A 20,774-nucleotide genomic window follows, 5' to 3' on the forward strand; every position below is an offset into this window, starting at 1 on the left:
TTCTGGCTAGTTGAGAGGATATTGGGACTTTGCAGTGCAGTACAGCCTTCTAATATCACCCCAAAAAGTCAGGGGCCAAAGGCAAGGCTTAAAATGTCGAGGAGTGTGGCTTTTTCCAAGATAAACATACGTAGTTGTGTGTCTTTAGAACTTCTAAATGGAGCAACTTGGAGGAATACAAAACTTATAACTACACCATGATGAAATTGCTTCTTGTGGGACATGAATCCTCTTATTAAAACCAGTGAATGTGTGAGCTGTCAGTGCTGCCCATGAACACCTTGGTATTGATAGTGAATTAGCTGTCATGAATTTATGTCCAGCTGGGATGTGGTGTAGCAGGCAGTAGTTGTAGTGTAGAGTGAATGCTGAACAGAAAGCTCTCTGCTGCTTTGTCTGTGCTAGCATGAGATTTTGCAGAAGGAAGGGAAGGGTTCCTTCCGAGCACTGAAGGGCAACAGCCAAGTCCTTTCAGGAGTCACCAGTGACCTGAAGTAACTGGTGGATATAGGAAAAGATGAAGAGCTGCTGTGTGGAGTAAATGACTGTAAATAGATGGTGATGGGATAGCAGGTGTTTCTCAAGGTGACAAGGCAGCTCTGCATGTCGGAATGGTTTTAATGATCCAAGTGAGCTTTGGCAAATCATAGTTAAGGTCGAGAGGAATCTGCTGGATCACTACAGTCTGTGACACAGCTTGTTTGGAGCCTGCCCAGCCTGTCCTCAGCAGAGGTGCTGTGTGTGTGTGTTCACAGCCCCAGCTCTGCTCCCAGCCAGGGCACCACTTACACAGAGACTTGCCAGGAGGCTCTGCCAGATCAAGGAGCATTAATTACTCTTGTCGTATGAACCTGTTACGTGCAATCACTTTTCCTGGTAGTTCATTGACCCCATCTCAGTTACACGAGCAGGCTTGGATCTGTCCTCTGACTAGGAATGGGCTGCAGATCGTCTGGATGATGGGGGTGTGGAGTGGGTATTTCTGTTACCATTGGAAGTTTACATGTCCTGCAGTTTGCCCATGGGATGCTCCCAGAAAAAAAAAAGAGCACAACAGAGCTTCTTGTTGGATACCAGGTAGAGCTCAGGACTTCTGGACTAAAGAGGGAGGCGTTTGTGTTTGTCTAGGTACAGACTGTGGTGCTACACTTTGGTATTTTACCATATTGGGGAGTTATCTTTTAAACAAATAGATATATTTGTCTTTAAAGAACAAATTTCTTACTCTGAATTAGGTACTTGGTTTAGGCCGAGTCTGATAAATGATAGGCAGTTTAAGCAAAGGCTTGGAAATCTGTAGGCAGCTGAATGAAAACAGCGTGAATCTGACTATTGGTAATTATCCTGGGTGTTTATAATCTACCCAGAACTAGTGGGGCTGGGTAATAAACAGCTGTTGCATTTTTATGTTCTGTTAGCGAGCAAAATAAATACATAATAGTTAATTTCCGGTTCTGAATTAAATGTAAAACAAAGGCAAGTTATCCTAGTCATATTAAAAAAGTTCTCTAAAGTGAAATATCCAAAACTGTTAAATGGAGTATAAATGCTCTAAAGAGCATTTTCTGTGCACTTCATTGTGTCTGACAGACCAGTTTATATTGTGAGTCTGTATACGCTTTCTCTCAAATGGCATCCAAAGAAAACACAGCACAGCCAGATGGAAATTGGAGTTGACTTTGAGCTCTGATTAATTTGTTTTTCATATAATCCTTTTCAGGGCAGAGAGAAAAACGTGAGAAAAAGATGATGTAGTGTGGTATAATTAACTCTGGTGAACAATGTGAACTTAAAAGAAATTTCTTTTAAAAAATACGTAGTTTAATGGGAACTGATTTTTCCAAGTGTCAGGATGGCCCAAGATGCTTGTCCTATTTCACATTTGTGTCTCTGCAGTTCTCATTATATGTGCAAAGTTCTGCAAGACATAACTCACTAGATGAACTAATAAGTTCTTAAATCAGCAATGTCAACAGCCACTCATCTGTGATCAATTTCTAATGTGGGACCCCACTGGACTTCATCCTTTTCCATACTGAGGGGATGATGTTTCATAACTGAGGCAAGTGAGTGCATACTTTTGCCATAAAGCTCTAGAAATTTCACTGATTTATAAAAGCATTAAATATCTAAAATTAAGTAACTTTTGAGCTGAAACAAACATAAAGCTAAAAGCAGTATGACTTTGAAAGCCCAGCCTCAAACAGAGACATGAACAGATATATAATGCTTTAGTTAACGTTTGCTGCCATTTCTCTTACAAATTGTTCTTTAGGGTATTGTAACTCAGCTGTTTTTAAACCCATCACTCTGGAACCTTGCCTGCAAAATGTCAGCGCAAGTGCAAATTTTATTTCTTTAACAAAATAAAGGGCTTGGAGCAGTTAGGCTTTCTAAACTTTTATGGCAGGAAAATAAATTCCGCTACTTCTGCTTTGCCATAGCAGGAGCCATACTATTCACCTTGGCCTGCCAGCAGGCAGAGATGGAAGCCAAAAGGGGGACACTGCGTGTGTTTTAACTTGCCTTTTCAAAACAAGGGAGGCCCACTGTCAGAGTGTAAATACCCTTTGGGCAGAGGCCACAGTTCCTAGGGTGGATGGAGGGTTCGTGGCTTTAGAACATGATTTCTGAAGTTAAAAGCAAGATGTGGGTACCAGCTCATTAGAGGAATTGAATAAGGCTCGAGGTTGTTTTTCCTGGAGGTTCAGGGGAGAGCCCCTCACTTCTTCAGCACTAACCAGTGCATCTCTTACAAGATCTACTACCTTGGAGTTCTTTAATGTTCTCCCTCTTCTGTCTGGCTTCTAAAATTGAGTAGTGCCAACCCATTCATGCTTTTTAATGTTTTCCTGAAGTTCAAGCCTCAAGACACATATTCCAGCAGTAGAGTACAATTTTTCTGAAATCAGTATGTACAAAAATGGAGATTTCCTGTCTCAGTGCTCATGGGGACCGAGAGTTCCTGGTGGTACATTAGTCTTGGTGTTAGTTCATTCCCTAGACCTTCAAAAAAATAACATTCTTGCACATAGCTACTTGAGTGCAGCAAGTCACATTTAATAGCCTTTGCTTTCAGCTTGAATCTTTACAGAAGGAAGATTAGGTAATAGTTCGTGTAGAAACATCTGTTTCCTAACAAAGATCTCGCCCTATTTTATTTTTTTATGCTGTCCCTCTAACCAGAAAGTCCTTTAGTCTTTTAAAGACTTAGAAGTCTTTAAGTCCTTGTTGGGTATTAGAGTTGCTGTGGTTTTAGCATGCTCATGCTCTGGATCCTTTGTTAGCTTAAGTTATTAGCCTTAGATAAGTGTTGTGGGATGGAACGACTGCTTTCTATTGTCAGCGCAATTTCTGACTCTCTGGACAATTTGTCTGGGTTAGAATTTAAGTTTTTTGGCTCCAGTGCTTGTTTAGACCTTTCCCTTGTCTGAGGAAAAGATGTTTTTAAAATAATTAAGCCTAGCATACATTAAAAGAGAACCTTTCCACAAAATTGAATTGCTTGGTGTTTATTTGAGTTTTGGGTTGCTTAAATAAATAGTTATTTTGCTTTGTTTGCTTACAAGCAACTTGGTATCTCTGATGGGGAATCTTTTTTCCATGTTTTCCAAAGAGGACCAGCTCTGAGGGTTTTGAAGAACAGTGGCTCTCTACACTCTGTAGTTCTTTGTTTTACATCCAAGTGGATTGTATGTGTCTAAATATTACATTGTTAACACACGTCCTCCAACCCCTTTAATGTTGTTATTGTGATGTGTCTCTAATATGGAAAAACTCAATACGTAGATTTATTAGGGAATAATCCTTTTGGTCATTGTTTTCTGGAGAGTTCAAGGAGTTCAATCTGCTGTTTTCAAGGAAAGATTCTTCACTGTGATGCTCCATGTTCTTGTAAATAAATTTATCCTGTGTTTCTTAGAACTCAAGAGACTTTTTTATATCTTGGTGCCAAAATTAGTGAAACTTGGTTTACTGGAACATGCAAACAGGAATTCAGTGCTGTAAGTCCAAGGACTTTGTTTTCTTCCCAGTTACAGAGCAGGAAATGCTGACCAGCTTTCAGTGGATTTAGTGTTGTTGCTGACCTACTGCAAGACTAGTATTCCAAGAATTAGGGCTTGTTTGGTGTGTGACCCTGGAAAGAAAGAGTGATTTGAGGCTGAAGTTGTAATTTTCTGGGAAATGCCCTCTTTGTGCGCATGTGTCTTAAGCGGGGCGGGGAGTGAATTAGTAATGTAATGACCGGTGGATCACTTTCTGTTTTACCTGAGTGGTTTGAAGTGAAGTGGCTCAAACCCTGCTGTGGGCACACATTCATGATCTAATTTGTATTTGTGCAAATACATTTGGTTTCTCTTTGTATTCCTCAATGTAATGCAGCTCTTGTCATCAGCAGTAATAAACCAGCATTTCTCTGTGTACTGCAGAATATAGGGAGAGCTGCCATCCCTGTGCTGCTCCTGGCAGTCCTTAGCGTGATAGGTTAAATGAAATGAGGGTTTCATGTAGGTGTAAATCAAGTACTCATTTTCTGTTTTAACACTGCAACCTAATTAAAAGTTAGAAATCTTATGGCCATCAGAATATCCTTCTTGTGTTCCAGTTTCAAAAGGTTTAGGAATGCCTTATTTACTAACTTTTCTTCCTCCTTTTGCATTTCAGTTTGCGGGCCAAATGTCGACATTCGCAATGACATCCATGAGCTGAAGCGCCTGGAGAACTGCACGGTGATCGAGGGTTTCCTGCAGATCCTGCTCATCTCCAAAGCGGAGGATTACCGCAACTTCCGCTTCCCAAAGCTCACTGTCATCACTGACTACTTGCTGCTGTTCCGTGTGGCAGGCTTGGAAAGCCTCAGTGATCTCTTCCCCAACCTCACAGTCATTCGTGGCAGGAACCTCTTCTACAACTATGCCTTGGTTATCTTTGAAATGACAAATCTTAAAGAGATCGGGCTTCACAACTTGAGGAACATCACCCGCGGGGCCATCCGGATCGAGAAGAACTCTGACCTGTGTTACCTCTCCACAGTGGACTGGTCTCTCATCCTAGATGCAGTGTCCAATAACTACATCGTTGGGAATAAACCTCCAAAGGAATGTGGGGACTTGTGTCCAGGAACAATGGAAGAGAAGCCATTGTGTGAGAAGACATCTATTAACAATGAGTACAACTACCGCTGCTGGACCACCAACCACTGCCAGAAAAGTAAGATTTGAGGAGATATCCTGTTTTTGTTACCTCTTTTGGAAGTAAACGTTTAGTTTTTTGGTTTTATTTTAAGCTCTTCAGCAACTGAAACTTTTATTCTAGTTGTGTATAGTTTGCATGAGTTACCCATTTGCCACACAAATAGATTCTTCCCCAATCAGTAAAGGCTTGTCTCACATAATTTAAAAAAAAAGAAAACAACAAATCAGCAACCGTAAAACAAACCCCAACAAACTCCCTGAGTCACTTCCTCATGGAGAAGGTGGAAAGTGTAAGTATGGAACCAATGCCATTGTAGCAAAACTGGAGGCAGCTTCACCTGCCGTGAGAACTTTGGCAGGAGGTGGCCATCGAGTGCCATCTCCTCCTGCTGAAGTGACATTCCGTGTGTGCCAGAGCTGTTGCTGTGCATGCTGAAGCTGTTAACTGGACTTTGTTTTTTGCTTCTCTTGGCGTGCACCTCCAGACATTCCTGTAATGGTAAATCCTGTACGTAAGGACTTGTTTACTGACATTAGTTTTCACAGTACAGTCTATAGAGTCAAAGAGTCCACGAATATCTTGACTCCCAGTGAAGTTACTCTTACCTGTTTTGTTCTTATCTGGCAGGTTTAGGTCTTTCTGATAGCAAGTATTAGCAAAAACAAAACCTGATCTCTTCTCACTTTTTAAAAATAGAGTAAACAAACTCATAGTTTACTCAAGTAACATGATTACATGGAAGGCTTTTTGAGTTCATCCTGTAACTTTACGAAAGCTGAGCCCTGCAGTATCAGTAGGGCTTAATTACAAAGTCGTCACTGGGAGGAACAGTTCCTAAATTCCACATGCAGTCTTGACCAAAGCTGCCATAATGACAGGAAACACCAGAGTGTGAGAGAAATCAGGACTATATTCGGGTTGCCTTCATCTGGGGATGTTGTGTTTTTCTAAAGTGGCTTGTCAGTTGCTTGTGGAGTCCTCCTGTTCAATTAGAACTGCAATTAAAGTAGCTCGTGGGGCAGTTTCAGCCAACACATGCCAAAAATACCTCTGCAAAAAGGCATTTGGAGTATGTGCTTTTATCAATACTTACAGGAAATAAAGTTCGTTTTTTAAACAAAGCAAAGAAACCCCCTCAGCCTGTTACTGGGAGACCTTGTACTTTGCCCGGGGTGAGGGGAGTGTTTCTATGAGTCCTGCAGGCCAAATTTATGTCTTCATTAACAGAGTGTAACTCTGTTGTCTGCAGAGGGTGACCAAGGTGACTCCTGTGCAACCTCATTGCCCTCGGTGGTTTGAATGGATGTAACGAGAGTGTATTTAATGAGATATAATGACTTGCTTTCTATTGAGTGCTTTGCCTGTTTGGAGTAGACAAAAGTAATGTGCAAAAAAACTTTTTTTGGCATCTGAGTGACTGTTAAAATAATTTGGATCCCAAATACACATGAGAAGAAATTTGTTTAAATAAAATGAGGTCATGGTTAGACTGTGATAGCAGGACTTTGAAGGCAAGGGTGTAGGTAATGGGGTTTTTTTCCATATATGCTTTCATCTCCTTGCATGGGAGACTGTGAATAAGAAAGCAAGTATTGGAAAAGAGCCTTGAAAGGCTCGTTAAGAGCATTACATTGTGGAAAAACAATTTGGTTTAGAGTATCTTGGGGTGTACAGCGTATAAAGAAATTATCAAGTTCTAATCAATAAGCAGAGTGAGAAATTTGGACCTGTTCTAATCTGTTTGTTGTGATAAGCCACAGACTTTGAGGAAGATGACTTTAAATTTGCAGGCCATTCATGTAAAAACAAAACAACCCCAAAGTACTCCTGCTCTGGAGAAAAACAAGGGAGGTATAAAAGTGCAATTGTTCCAAAGGAAGCTTTTTGTCTCCCCTGCTCGATTGCTCGGGTGCTTTGGCAATGAACTCCTGATCAGGAGAGGACTCTTGCAGTACAAAGCTTCTGAAAAAGAACAGAAGGAAGGACTTTTCAGTTACTGGCGTTTTCCTACCGGACGAGATACGACACCTATGTTATTTTCCAGGGAATATTTTTCTAGTGCAGTGTCTAATTTAACCCTGACATTCTCCTTGTGTGCCACAGTAATGTCAAGCTGGAAATGCTCTCTATCATTCAGGGTTCCTTTGTGCCTTTTTATTTTTCTTTGCTCTGGCTCTGTGGAGGAGTGTGTATTAAATCTCTCTTGTCCTTGTTTAGGTTTTACGCTGAAAGATCTGAAGTTGGTGGGTAAATGTTGTGTGGGAACACTTGGTACTTTAAGTAGCCTGGCTCCTGTTTAGTTTTGCCATTGAGTGGAAGTTGTTTTTTTCCTTCTTTTTCTTGCCCACAAACAAAGGAAGAAGCTTGAGCTTCCTTCAATATAACTTGTGCAGGAACAGTGCTGCGGGAGGAGGGAGGGAAGGATATGCTGTGTCTGACTTAGAATAATCCATGGACGCTTCTATAAAAGAGCAAGCAACAAAGAAACTGTAACTTCTGAATTTTTCTGGGTATTTTTAAGGTTCAGCATAAAGCGTCAGCAGCTCTCCTGCCAGTTTTGTTGCCCTGGTTTCTGTGTAGTGTACATTCCTTTACCTTCGAGTGCCCCAAGGCAGCAGCAATACTAGTTTGCTCTCTTTGGAGCTGCAGCATGTTGCGTTGGGCTTGGCACGCTCTCTTCTCTCTGACTTGCACCTACTTTTATGTTGGTGTATTCAATGCCAGCTGTGCCTCGCTGGGGTTGCAAGGCCACATAGAAGAATCCCTCAAGATAAAAGGAGAGTATTGAAGTTGTTTGTTTGCATCAGTGCTGTGGGGCACAGGTAGAGATGGAAAAGATAAAAACTGAGTGTCCAGACATACAAATGAGACTATGGCCTTTTATGTTTTCCTTTTTTTTCTGGCAGTTGTGACTGCTGGAAAGGTTTATGGAAGCTGCCTGCATCTCACTCAGCAACTGATGTGAGAACCGGAAAAACTGTTCCTGCTGTACCCCTTGCAAGACTTGTGTCTGATGACACACTAGCTCTGCCAGTCCAGTGGTCTGCTGTAAAGAAAACTTTGGTTGTTTTCTGTATTCCTCTTGCTGATGATTAACTTTTGAGGTCTTCTGCCTTAGTCACTAGGCCTTTCCAAGCCTGCAGAAACCAAATGAAAATTACACCCTTGAAAGCCTGCCTGGAAGTTCAGGATCCCTTGTCTACCATAACCTTTGTGTTCTTTTTCAAGCAAGTCCAGCTAATGCTTCCTAAGACACTTCTGCTATTGCTTGGGCTATAAGAAATGAACTGGGCAAACTATTTGGGAAAAGAACAGCCAAACTAGCAGTGATGTGTATATAAGACCTATGCTGCCCTGTTGGGTTTTTCCCCTTATCTTAATTTTGTCTTCTTTCCCCCAGTAAAGCTGGAGGTGCTCAGTGTCAAATACTGGCTGAAACTTTTCCTACTCAGAGAAGACAATGGGTCTGGTTATGGAGGAGACAGGCTATTACCTCTGTGAGGAAAGGGGTGTTGGCTTCAGCTGCTGCTTCTGTGGGTCAGGATGAGAGCACTGTCTGGGTCCCCCCCTTGTGAGAGAGCAAGTTAGAGCTCCCATATTTCCCAAAGGGGGTGGAATAGCCATGCTTCCCGTAAAAACAGTGACAGGGAGTATCTGAAGTGTGTGGGGGTGCTTTAAGATTAGAGTTTAGGCATTAAAAAAAGGATGTGTAAGCTGGCATTGTAGAGAGGACATGGATGAGGGCTGTAAGCATTAAGCACTTGGTTCGGGAGATGAATTTGACATGAAACAATAGCTCGTGTAGACCTCACTGCACAATGCAGCAGGAGAAAACTTTGAGCTTCTCAATGTGTGAAACTGAGGACCATGGAAAAGGCATGTGAGGATTTGGAGGCCGATGAAGCAGATGGCAGCTAAGCACAAAATGTTTTTAATGAAAATGTATCCTTATTCATTTTTGAATTAGTTTGACAATGGCCCGAGAAGATGTGGTGTATGAGGAGCAGGAGGGAGAAAATGACAGTGAGTGGGAAGAGTGGTCCATATGTGCCTTCTACTAAAATGTTTAAACATATGGAGACAGTAACATGATGTATTCTCACAAATATTCGGAATCTGCTCCTGTTTGTTTACACGGAGCTCAGAAGATAATGCAGTTGAGTGGTGTCGTTTGACATGGCTCCATTGACTTGTGCAGTGCTTACAGTGTGCACCAGCTGGGAATCTGCTCCCTGTTGATTCAGCAGAGTAGTGCTGAAAAACATGTGCTGCACTTTTTTTCCCTCCTCCTTTCTCTCCTTGTCTTCCCCTCTCTGAGGAGTGTTCACTGTATTCCTCTGTCCTTTAGAAATGGTGAACATACATGAACTGTGTAGGCAGCAAGAGAGGGGAAGAAGTTGGGAACCAGAGATGATTAATCAAATTATTCTTATTTTGCTTAAAATTATGTTTGCAAGCTTTTTTTTTACTGTTTGCTGTGGCTTTTTTCCCCCCCTTAAACACTGAAATGTAGTAGATATTATATATGTCAGCAGAAGACAACATGCTTTTAAATTTTACTCTTTCAGCAGGAAATTAGATGTGGTATGATGTTAAGTGCTGGTCTATGTAACACTAATCCTACCTTTGTTGGTTTAAAAAAAATTAGGTGTCATATAAACCTGACCATATTTTGAAATGGACAGGTTGTTTGTTGTTGTATTTGGTTGGTATGCAAACTCTTCAGCAAATAAACATCTTCTGAAAGGAATAAACAGACAAAAAAGATAATAATTGTAAAAGGCACAGTTGGTGTCACTGAGTTAGAAAAATCTGGAGTACGTTAAAAAAAAATTTGTTAGTGTTTTCCTTCTGAATGAAGTTTTTTGCTGACTTTTGCTCCCCTCCTGAGAAGTTTGCTCTCCAGCCAGAGGTTTCCCAGAATTTTTATTATGGCTGTGAGAGCATATTTAATTAGTAAGCTGGAATGGCCGCAGAGCAGTTTAGGCCAATCTGCAGTTAATTACTGTAGCAGTGGTTTATATTCTGAGAAAAGGGCTAAAATTAAACAAATGTATACTTGCCATTTTTCTTTGTTCTATTATAAAATGGCATAACCTGGGAATAATCTTGCAGCCTGCACTAGCCACCTAAAACTATGTGATAATGTTAAGTACTCATTGTGGCTTCCTAGTTTCTTTTGGCACAAAGATTTGTAGAGGACTGTTTGTTTTTAGAGGTCTTTAAATTTGGGAGTTTCATTTTCCAGTATGAAAAGATGATGCAGTGAGCTCAGTCCAGCGCTTTGCTGCGTGTTCCAAAAAAAAAAAATAAAAAAGAGAAAGTAACTAACCTTTAAAAATACTTCAGAAAGATTTAGAACTTTCCCCCACATTTTGGAATAAAGAATGAAAAAAGTTTGAAGTTTTTGGAAGACCCTCTGTCTTTGCTACTCACATTTACACAAGCACACACACGCATTGATCTTCTGAAGACATCATGTTTTACACTTGCTTCAACTTGCTTTATCTTTGTCACTCCAGAGGTGTGTTTATGGTCACCAGGTGATGTGCAGCTGCATTTTAGTGGCCATCCATGCTATTGGAGAAATTTATTTTTCTTTGTGTTGTTAGAGATGATGGGAAGGGCTCATCCTTGTGTTGTAGAATGAGACCCTAAATGAGGCCATGATTTCAGTGGCACTACAGTTTGTTTTGGTGGTGGGATGATTAAATGTATGTGCACAGTTACACTGAATAGTACAAACTGTTTTATGTAGAGACCATTCTAATGGATTTGCTTGAATTGTCTTGTGCCAAGAAACTGTTTCACTGTCAGAAAAAAGCCCTGTAGAAGTGCAGTTGGGAGGTCACTGATAGGAAATAGCAATTCCTTGGGTTTCTGGGTTGTGTGTGTTCATTCCTCAGTTGAGTTTCTCTGATGCTGTGTGGTAAAGGCTGGGGAAGAAAAGAGTGCCAGTTCTTCCTTACAGGAGGATACAAAACATCACCAGGTTGCACGCTGTGTGCCTGACAACCTTCTAATGGGGAGTGCTTGAAAAGAATCCTGGCCTAACCTCAGGTTGTGTGGAAGCTTACGGGAGAAGGGAATGACTGCAGCCCAAGGGGCCTGAGGCTGTGGAGCAGAGGGGGAGAGGGAAATGATGGCTGTGATCACATTGAGTGAGGATTTCTAAGATGATGTTTATTTATTTTGAACTTAAAATAAGAAGAATAAAAGGAAGTGCTTTAAAAGTTCAGTCACATCCTAAATTTACTTTTAGAGGTACTGTGTGTTAGTGATGTTTCAGAAATTTGATAATCTGGTGCTAGCTAGGGTTGGAAATGGAATGCTTTTGATTTTACTTGCAGCACTTTGCTGTTCTTAATGGTTTGTTTTCATCCTGGAGCAGACTGAGAGTGATGCCCTGTTTAGAGAATTTTTTGGTTTACTTTCCTGTGCAGCAGTGCCACGTTAAATCTATGCAATTAAATACAAATCTGAACTTGAACCAAGTCTTTCATTAACGTGCTTAACGTGGATTTCCAGGCCCCATTGATATATATTAGACAAATGTTTGTTAATAGAATAGACAATTGTATTGGATAGCTAATTAGATGTGATGTAAGGCTTTAATTTTATGATGAATTTGCAAAACAACTGGGTGCTGGGAACAGCTAGCAGTGTTATAGGGAAAATGTCAGGGAAATGTCAAGTGTAAAACTAAAAGAAAGCTGTGTTTTTGCTGTGTTCTTGTAGATGTCACAGGGACAAGGCAAACTCAGCCTGGCTTAGCATTTTCTGCAGTTCTCTGTGGCTGTTATCCATGCAATGAGTCCAGCTTGGAGTGGGTTGTGAGTTTTCCTAGGGATTTCAGTTTTGGCAGGTAGTGCTTGTGTAGATTTCAGACAAGGGGTGAACTTGAGCTGCAGTCTTCTTATCTTGGTGGGGGGCCCTAAAGTGATCTGTCCTCCACTGGTCCAGTTGTCCCATTTTCATGGAATGTATAGAAATACTTCTTTTGTGATGACTAATCTGCAATTAAATTTGCAATGGACTGAAGGAAGGGGAAACTTAGGCTCAAACCTGGATAGGAATCATCTTCTCTAAAAATTTTGCACAGGAGGAGCCATTTTCCTATTTGTCCTTCCCCAACACACATGAATGTAGGAATTAATTGTCCTTAAGCATTTTCATAAATCATTTTTATGTGGCAAACAAGTTTTTCAGTGTTTAACAGTCCTGAAGAAGCCTTGGTTTAGCCTTTGGATTTCCTTCTTGTGTCTATCTGTGAGAATTAACTTCTAATAAAAAGATGCTCGAATAATAATATGTTAATACAGATTGTTGAATTGCCTTTTTCTTCTGAGGTGAACTCAGCCTGGTTCAGTTGTCGACTGTCTCTTCCTCCCCCTCCTTTTGAGCGTTGGGAATGGAATGTGCATGTGCTATCAGGCGAACGCTAAAAATGATTTAGCAACGAGTTTGCCCACCATAAAATGGGGAGAGTCTGAGGTGCCCCAGAGCCTGGCTTTTTAAAGCTGGAAACCATGTGCCATTCTCTCAGTATTTTTTTGTTTACTGTTTCTTGCTGGGCAAAGTGAACGTGTAGTTACCTGCCCAAAGCACAGTTCTGTATGCCCGGGCTAATTATTAAATGTATTTGTGTAGCCCTTGACGGTGTAGGCGAGAATGACTTCAGCACATGACTCTTGGGAAAGGCTGGTGGTTTTTTTTTTTGGAATTTGGTTGCTGAGAGGGATTTGAGGAGCAACTCAAAAGTTCTAGTTAAAGTTCAACTTACGCTCTTAGGTGGATCAAACTTCTACTTTGTATACCAAGTGTGACCCTCGTGATGTGCTTTTTCCTGGTTGCAACATACTGGCTTTTTAGCACTTAACTGTTCCCCCCTTAATGAACATGGCTCCATGGCTGTCCCGGCTCATCTTTCCCCATTAATGGCTTCTCTAACTTGTCAATCAATTATGAGGCCAATTTGTCTTAATTTGGTTTTTTAAACTATTTTTTCAAGTTGATGTGTGGGGGATATAGATGGATGATTAAAGGTTATGGTTTTGGGAAATGATGCCATTTAGGAAGCATGTTTGAAGCGTTGGGCGCGCAGAGAAAGTCTTTTATATCAACGCAGGCCTTGGGAGGAGGAGATGTTTTTCTATGTATAGAAACTTCCCGTATAGGATAGCAAGGGAAGGTTGCAGGGGGGTTGCCTGTCTCTTTAAGTGGGTTTATAATTGGCTAGGAATTTTTGTCAGCTTAGTCACTGCAGCATTCAGCGGATGAGGGAAAAAAACCACAGGCCCCAACCGTTAGGGCCCGTGGATAGGCTCTGTCATCCCAAAGGAATGCATGTGAACAAAACACTTTGTGCGGTGCAACCGTTGGCCTAAACAGTATTGCATTCTTAAAGCAGCTCTGAGTCACATGGAGCAGATGGATTGTTTCACTAAAATGGAAGTTATGTATCACTGAATGCTCCGATCGAGCTTTCAAGTGTGGTTCCAATAGGTCAGGGTGGTGAAGGGGTGTAAAGGAAAAAAAAAAAAAAAAATCAGCTCCTTCTTGTGTGGTTGAAATAGTTTCTGTGGTGTTGAAAAGGTAAGAAAAGTGTTTCACTTCGTTAATTACTGGGCTGGCGCACCGGCCTCAAAAGTTTCTCCTTAGATTTCAGTTGAGCATGGTCTTAATTCTGAGGCACTTTTTTTTCATGCTACCCAAACTAATCCAAAGAAACCCCTGTTTTGAGGGGGGAAAAGGAGAGGAGAGAAACCCTGCTCTAAGCCCCAAACCTGTTGGCTCTTCTCCCAATGCAACCAGCTGCTCTGCTCTTCCCCTCCCTGCCAGCATTTTGCCCCAAAGTCTTTCATGAAGCTGTTCTCTCTAGAGCCTGGAGTATATTGATTGGTGAGGGAGTAACTCTCTCTCTGAGGATGCCCTATCCCTTTATTTGGTTTTATCTCTTCCCTTTGAGGGATTTGAAAGGATCTGATAGGAGCGTTTCCAGTCTCCAGCCTTCAAAGCGGGCTGGGGAGGAGCTGTGACTTCTGGCTAAAAAAATTCAGAGCTGTCAAGAGGGGTGTTTTTTCTATTTTTTTTTTTCCCCATCCCATTTTGTGGGGAATCCTCTTTAAAGAGTGCTCTAGGATTTAGTGGAAAACCCAGCCTCCAGTTGGTCGATATTGACAACTGCTGTCATTTGGCAGGCTGGCACTGCTAGGAGTGCAGCAAGTTTGGAGGTCTTAATCCAGTTATCACGAAGGCAGGTGTTTCGGAATTAGTGCCTCCCTGTGCTGTATTAATTGAATCTTAAATCATTACAGCACAAAGGGGAAACATTGACTAAATTCCCTTCCATCTCTGGAGCTTTCCTCATGAAGGCAGCACGTGAATAGGAACTCTTTCTTGGAGAAGCTGGTTTGCTTTGAGTGCCTGTGAAGGCTGTTTGGCAGAATCAGAATTGACTGGTCCACGTGAAGCGCTACATGCAGAACCGAAATTGCAGTGAGTCACTGTCTGCTCTGTCTTTTGTGATCTGAGAGTCTGGGATAAAGTACTGCAGTGGGTGTTACAGATAAAACCAGTATGCAAATCCCTAATTCAAAGATGAAGCCTTCTTCCTCTTCTGCTCACTGCAGTTGTTTGTCTGTGTGCATCCATTTCTCTTCTGTAGAAAAGAAATTAAAATAATCAGTAATACCTTGCACCAGGAGATGAAGAGAGTGGTGGCAGGGAAAACAAATACTGCTTCCAGCAAACCAGCTGTAGAGATCTTAAATTCAAGGGCTGCTTTAGGATCAAGTGGTTTACAGGAGAATATAAGTGATTGGAATTCATCTTACAGATGAAAAAAATCAGTCTTCCTAGGTAGAAATTTTATTATTTTCTACCCTTAGGATGCTGCTTTGAATGGTTAGTTACCTGCACCTGTCAGATGATCCTTTTAGAAGAAAAGGTATGAGCAAGTGAGAGGGCATTTTTGGAGTGAAGAATGCAGTGGAAATCTTTCAGCATGTCCCTGGTGACAGTGGGAGGCCCCTGAAGTCTGTGGTGATCACAGGTCCCAGCTCCAGCTTCTTGCCTGGTCTAAAAGGAGCATTTTGCTCTGTGAACCAGCATTGCTGTTGTAACATGGCACTGTTTGGATGGTACTCAGATCAGTGTGCTGTACCCGTCCTGTCCTGTTCATGCTCTGGATTCTGGATGCAGTGTCCATATGCTTTCCAGTAGATAAATTCAACATCATGTGTGTGGTACCTGAAAACTTCAAGCTGTGAAGCTTTCTTAGTTTTCTTGTCTACTTATTAAATATTTATTGTAATAGTAGCTGGCCTGGGATGAGGGAGGAGGAGGAAATGTTGTTCAACAACACAGGGCTCACCTGTCACCATAAATGGTGCGAAGCTCTGTTTACATTAAGTGTGCTGTAATGGGGTTACTTCAAGGAAATTGCATAGCAAGAAGAAAAACATTTGCTTTTCTGTGCACGCTGAGTGGGCTGCATGATCTGACCTGTATATGAGGGTGCTGCCTGGACAAAGAATGTCATGAGCAAGTGGACAGCTATTTTGCAATGTTATCCTACTCATTCTTCTAGTATCCAGGAGACACTGGAATTGGTGTGAGTAACTGTGCCATGCCTGGTTAAACACAATGCCCTAAAGGAGTTAAAAAAACCCTAAAAGGATGGCATCCCCACCCCCAAATCTTACAGCAAAGGGAAAGGAGGTTCTCACAACAGCAGCAAGTGTGCCAGTAACTTGCCTGGGTTCTCACAAGCTGTCTTTCTTCTCAAACCTCTGCTTTTCTGTTCTCCTTCCCAATATGTGTTTGGGAAACTGGGAACCTTCCCTTTGCCTGCCTGGCCCTTATCTCTGTTCTCTGCAGCAGCACAGAAATGATGTGCCTGTCCAGTTCATTCTGCTGCTGCTTGGTAAACTAATGAGCAGAGGCACTGCAGCTGCCAGGAGGAATTCCTTTCCAGCAGTTTTGCGAGAAAAGTCAGCAGGATTAGGGCCTGGTTCAAACTTGATTGTTCAGCATATCTGCTATGCAAACCATTTGGGTGAGGGAGAGAGCAACCAGAGTGGCAACCAACTTTGCTTGAGGCAGAAACGAACTGTGGGAACAAGGAGGAGACTGTCTTGTTCTTTATAAACCATAGTCTGCTTAGAGCATTTTGGTGTGCTTGAACACAGACATATATATGTATATATATATGTATTTTTTTTCTTCTCTGCAGCAACACCCTGAGTTAGTGTCTATCCTGGCTTAGAGGAAACAATTATTTCAAAAGCCTTTCTTAATAGCTTTCTTAATCGCCTTTTGAGCGTCTCATGTTTTGCTGTTTGGATGTGCCTGCTCGTGCCAGATCGTGCACTGGATCTCACAGTTCTGGAGCACCTACTTAGTTATCTATCTAGGCAGGGAGTATTGAGGCACCTCCCAAGTATTTAAAAATAGAAATAAACATCTCATGCTTACTCTTCCTTCCTTGATTAAATTTATAGGGTTTGTGCTGGGCTTGTTTTGCTTTGTGTGGGTGAGTGGGTGTGTCTTGTGGATGAAAAATTAATTGTGAGAGAGCTGGAATATGTTTGTCCCTTAGTTTGGAAGCTGTAAGATCTTTGGTCACTTTGCTTTCTGGAGTCAGTTTACATGAAGGTTCAGCTTTCTGTGCTTTTAAGTTTATTTTGGTGGTTTTTTTTGGTTCTCAGTGACTATCTAGTGAAATGCTGCTGCTGTGGGAGGCTGCACTCTCAGCAGTGAGAGGTGATCTCTTGGCTAGCTTGAGCCATTTCCATGTAGCATTTGAAGTATCTGGAGAGAGACCTTGAGCTGTATTACCTGGAATTGCGGGTACAGAAAGTTGATTTTGTCACTGTACTCTTGGAAAGACAGTCTGGAAATGGGAACTTTCTAGGATATGATAGCTGAAGTGTAGTAACTGAAATATCAACAGTGGAAGAGTCTAGAAATGTGATTATAGTAATATGTTCCTGAGTAGAATTAAGTGAAAGAGGTATTCAACTCTCTTTTAATTTACTTGTTAAGTGCTTTGTTGCACTAGTAATTTCTTTTTCCATTCTTGTGAAGCAGGTGTGGTTTAACCTACCCACATGCTGGAGTAATAAACACTTAGTGTTGTATGTAATACATGTAAAATAAGATTAGCAGAAATAATAAAAACACAGTGTTTGTGCTGCTGCAGATGTGGGAGCTGAAGGGACAGCCAGGGGCAAGTGATGAACCAGTTAAACAGGGACCAGGAACTCTGGTTTAGCAAGCCCTTCTCTTCTGAGCACAAACATGGATACAAGTTACACTCTGATTGCAAACTTGTTTGTTTGCCTTTGCCTCCCTGCTCCCTGAGCCAAGCTGCCTTAATTATACAAGAGAATTGCTTCTCAAAACGACTTCCAGATAAATCATTATCTGTACTTGAATGACTCTTACATCTGTAGCAGTCTTGTCTCCAGGTGAGGAAAGTATTCCTGAGGGTCTGTTCTAAGTGCATTTCCTTTGGAAGGCTTCTCTTGACGTGCTTCAGTCTGTTTCCTCACTACCTATTGTGTAGGACTAGGCAAGAAAGTAGTACTTGTAGAGAAAAATATTCTGGGCCAGATGGTTTGCTTTGTAGCATGGAGTATAGAGGGCTGCTTGATTTCTTACATCTTTTATTTCTGCTACTCTGGGCTGTGCCTTGGGTGGAGAAACTCTTTGCTAGGTTGAGACACAGTGGTGCAGGTATCAGCAGCTTCAGGTAAAGCCCAGACTGGGGTGTGTTTTAGAGGCCTGTCCTCATCAAGTGAACTTTAATTAAGGAAGCATCTCGTATTCTTATTCTCTGGACATTCTGCCAAAATGGGTTTGCAAACCAGGGCTTCTAAATGAATGCTGAGTGTTTCTCTGTGAATGCATCATTCTCCATCCTAAGGCAATATGCATAAAATAAAGCCTCCTCCAATTTATAGGAAGGATTTTTGTATATATCAACTTTCTGTCACTGGCAGAACTGCTGCAGTTTTGCCACTGATTTCTTATCTTGCTCCCTGCTCCTTATGTCGTCAGTGTGTTTTTTTCCTATGAAGCATTGGCGTCATACTCTAACATAATATTTGGATTCTCATTTTAACAACTGACGTGGGTTATCAACATTTTCTGTGAATGAAAAAGAAAAAAAGGTGATATTTGGTTTGTCAGTGACGTACCCTGATTGATTAACAGATTTTATTTCTCTTAAGAAGTGTTCTGGTCCACAGCACTCTGGTGGGTGGTCTGACAAATCAAATGGAAGGTGCCTGAAACCAGTAGTCCTATTTGAAAATCTAGGCCAGAGGATTTTGCCAAGTGTAAACATTGTCTCATGGTGTGAAAAACAACCAAACAATTTTGGTTCATTAATATAATTTACTTGAAGACTGACAATGCACTTGACATGGCTGTTTATACCCAGGCTTTTATGCCATTCATATATCTGATGAGTTTTTAAATTGGTTGGTTTAGAGCAGGCCAACCAGAAGTGGCTTTTATAATCCATAGTAGTAATTTCTAGATTCTGCAATTACACTGGATTTATTTATTTAAGCAGACACCTTATAATTAATCTTCTGGATGGCTTTGACAGCAGTTTCATTGGGTCTTTCTGTTGCTTTTTTTCCCCCTTTTTTTAAAGCCTGGAAGTCAGAGAGCCTTTGATTATGTAGCTATTTCTGTAGGTAGGTAAAAAAAAAAATCCCCAGCTTAGCTGTGGAGTTGGGTTCCATTCCACTCCTGATGGGCACTCCTTGTGATTTCACTGTGCTTCATGGCAGAAGCTCCAAACCCAGCACCTGAGCTGCCCTGGAAGCACAGAGAGGTGGGGAAGGTGCTGCAGGTGTGTCCCAGCATGGGGCAATGTCCTGTCCTGGACACAGAGCAGCACCTGGGCTGGGTCTGTCTCATGCTCCATGCACAAAAAGGAGGTGGAAGTGCCAGGCTGTTGCTGTGTTTCTTCCTGTGTGTGGATCCCCTCGGATTTCGTGGGCTTTTTTTGATTTTCTTTTTCTTTTTTCAGAGCAATTCCACCCCACATGGGTCACGTGGCTCTAATTGGGCTGGTGGAATCTCCACAGTCCTGTGTGTTCCCCAGGGTTTGTTGTTGTCAGACCTCATTTTACCCCCCACACCCTTCATCCTTTTTTGTTAATCCATGAGTTTTGGGAATGTCTGAATAGTGTTTATTACTTTTATTGTTTGGGTGGGAAAATGGCCATGGAGCTTTGATTGTTTTATGGTAAGAGAAAGGCCTTGTGGAACCCCAGGCACTTTGTTTTTTTTTTTTTTTTTCATTTAACCCCAACAAGGAGTGCAGAAAAGTAACCAGTAATTTAATTGTAAGTGAAGAATTTCTTGCTGGTTATAGCCTAGGGATGCATTTTATTTGAATCCAAAAATCAACCATAAAATAAATTTAATTACTTTCTAATATGTCTTGTTAAAGCATGGATCAGTCTGTGCTGCAAATGAGCTTTGGAGGTTCTGGTGAGAGAGAATGCAGACTCCAGTTTTGCTGGTAGATTAAATGCTGGATGTCAGCATTTCTCTGATAACAATGTTGTTGAGAACTGCCCTGGCACACCAGATTCCCCTGCATGCCTGTAGCTTGCTGTGGAAGTTAACTCAGGACTTCAGCTTTTGTCATGCTCCATTTGGAAAGTTTGGATTTCAGAAGGGGGAAGATAATGCTGCCTGCTTTTAGCATCTAAAACAAAATTGTAGAAAGCTGGAGCAACTGATTTTGAAGCTTGTGAAAGAAATCTTACATATCTTTCTTCAAAGAATAACATAATTTTATCTTGTATCTTTCAAAAGCTCAATCATTAGATCATTGGTACTATTAAAATATCAACAGGCAAATGATGAATGTCTTGTCTTGCCTTGCTGTAATTTTATTGGCTTGTTTAATTTGGATTTGTTCTTTAAGATACTTTTCTGCAAGACGAAGCCATTTCTCCCAGCACATTTGACATTTATTAACTATATTAGTTTTAGGAAGATGCTGAGCAGTGCTTCTTACGCTCTGTATTCTTTCTCCTTTTCCTCTGGGCAAAGAGAAAAAGCATTTAATTTACTGTGTTCCAAACAGTTTAAAAATAAATGTTTGTAGACATTTTGTGTCTTTGTCAATTTGCATGCTAAACACTGTTGATAATGATGGGAAACATGTCAGTTAAATGTTTCTTGTATACAGAAATTTACGTGACTGTGGGTTTAAAGTTGTCCTGACTAACCCTAGTAAGAAAAGTAAGGTCATTTATTACTATTGTTCTCTTAGTAAAATACATTGAAAAATCCTTAAACGGATTTTTTGTTCTTTTCCAGTATTTTAAAATCTTTATAATCTCTGACATGTCTGAATTTTGAAGGACTTTACCTGATGTTATGTGTCTGTGTCTCCCTGTGTTACCTCCCTGCATGGGCAGCTCATTAAAATGGGTTTTGCATTTTAAGGTGTGAGATTGAGCTTGGTTTAGGGCACAGTCACTTAAGTTGCAATGTCTCATCTGTCCTTTAAGGAGGATAATCTTATTTAACATCAGTAT

The 20,774-nt window shown here is 41.2% G+C and overlaps 1 protein-coding gene across 2 annotated transcripts in view; it reads left to right on the forward strand.

Annotated features, from left to right (window-relative positions):
• The window catches only part of IGF1R (insulin like growth factor 1 receptor), a 165,653-nt gene that overhangs the window by 25,261 nt on the left and 119,618 nt on the right, over positions 1-20,774 (forward strand). For both annotated transcript variants that reach the window (XM_041468722.1, XM_041468723.1), the window contains exon 2: positions 4,666-5,211. In XM_041468722.1, coding sequence (XP_041324656.1) covers positions 4,666-5,211 — 546 coding nt within the window. The remainder of the gene's footprint in view (positions 1-4,665; positions 5,212-20,774) is intronic.

This window comes from Pyrgilauda ruficollis, unplaced genomic scaffold (assembly GCF_017590135.1).
Source record: "Pyrgilauda ruficollis isolate IOZ18807 unplaced genomic scaffold, ASM1759013v1 scaffold23, whole genome shotgun sequence".
NCBI lineage: Eukaryota > Metazoa > Chordata > Aves > Passeriformes > Passeridae > Pyrgilauda > Pyrgilauda ruficollis.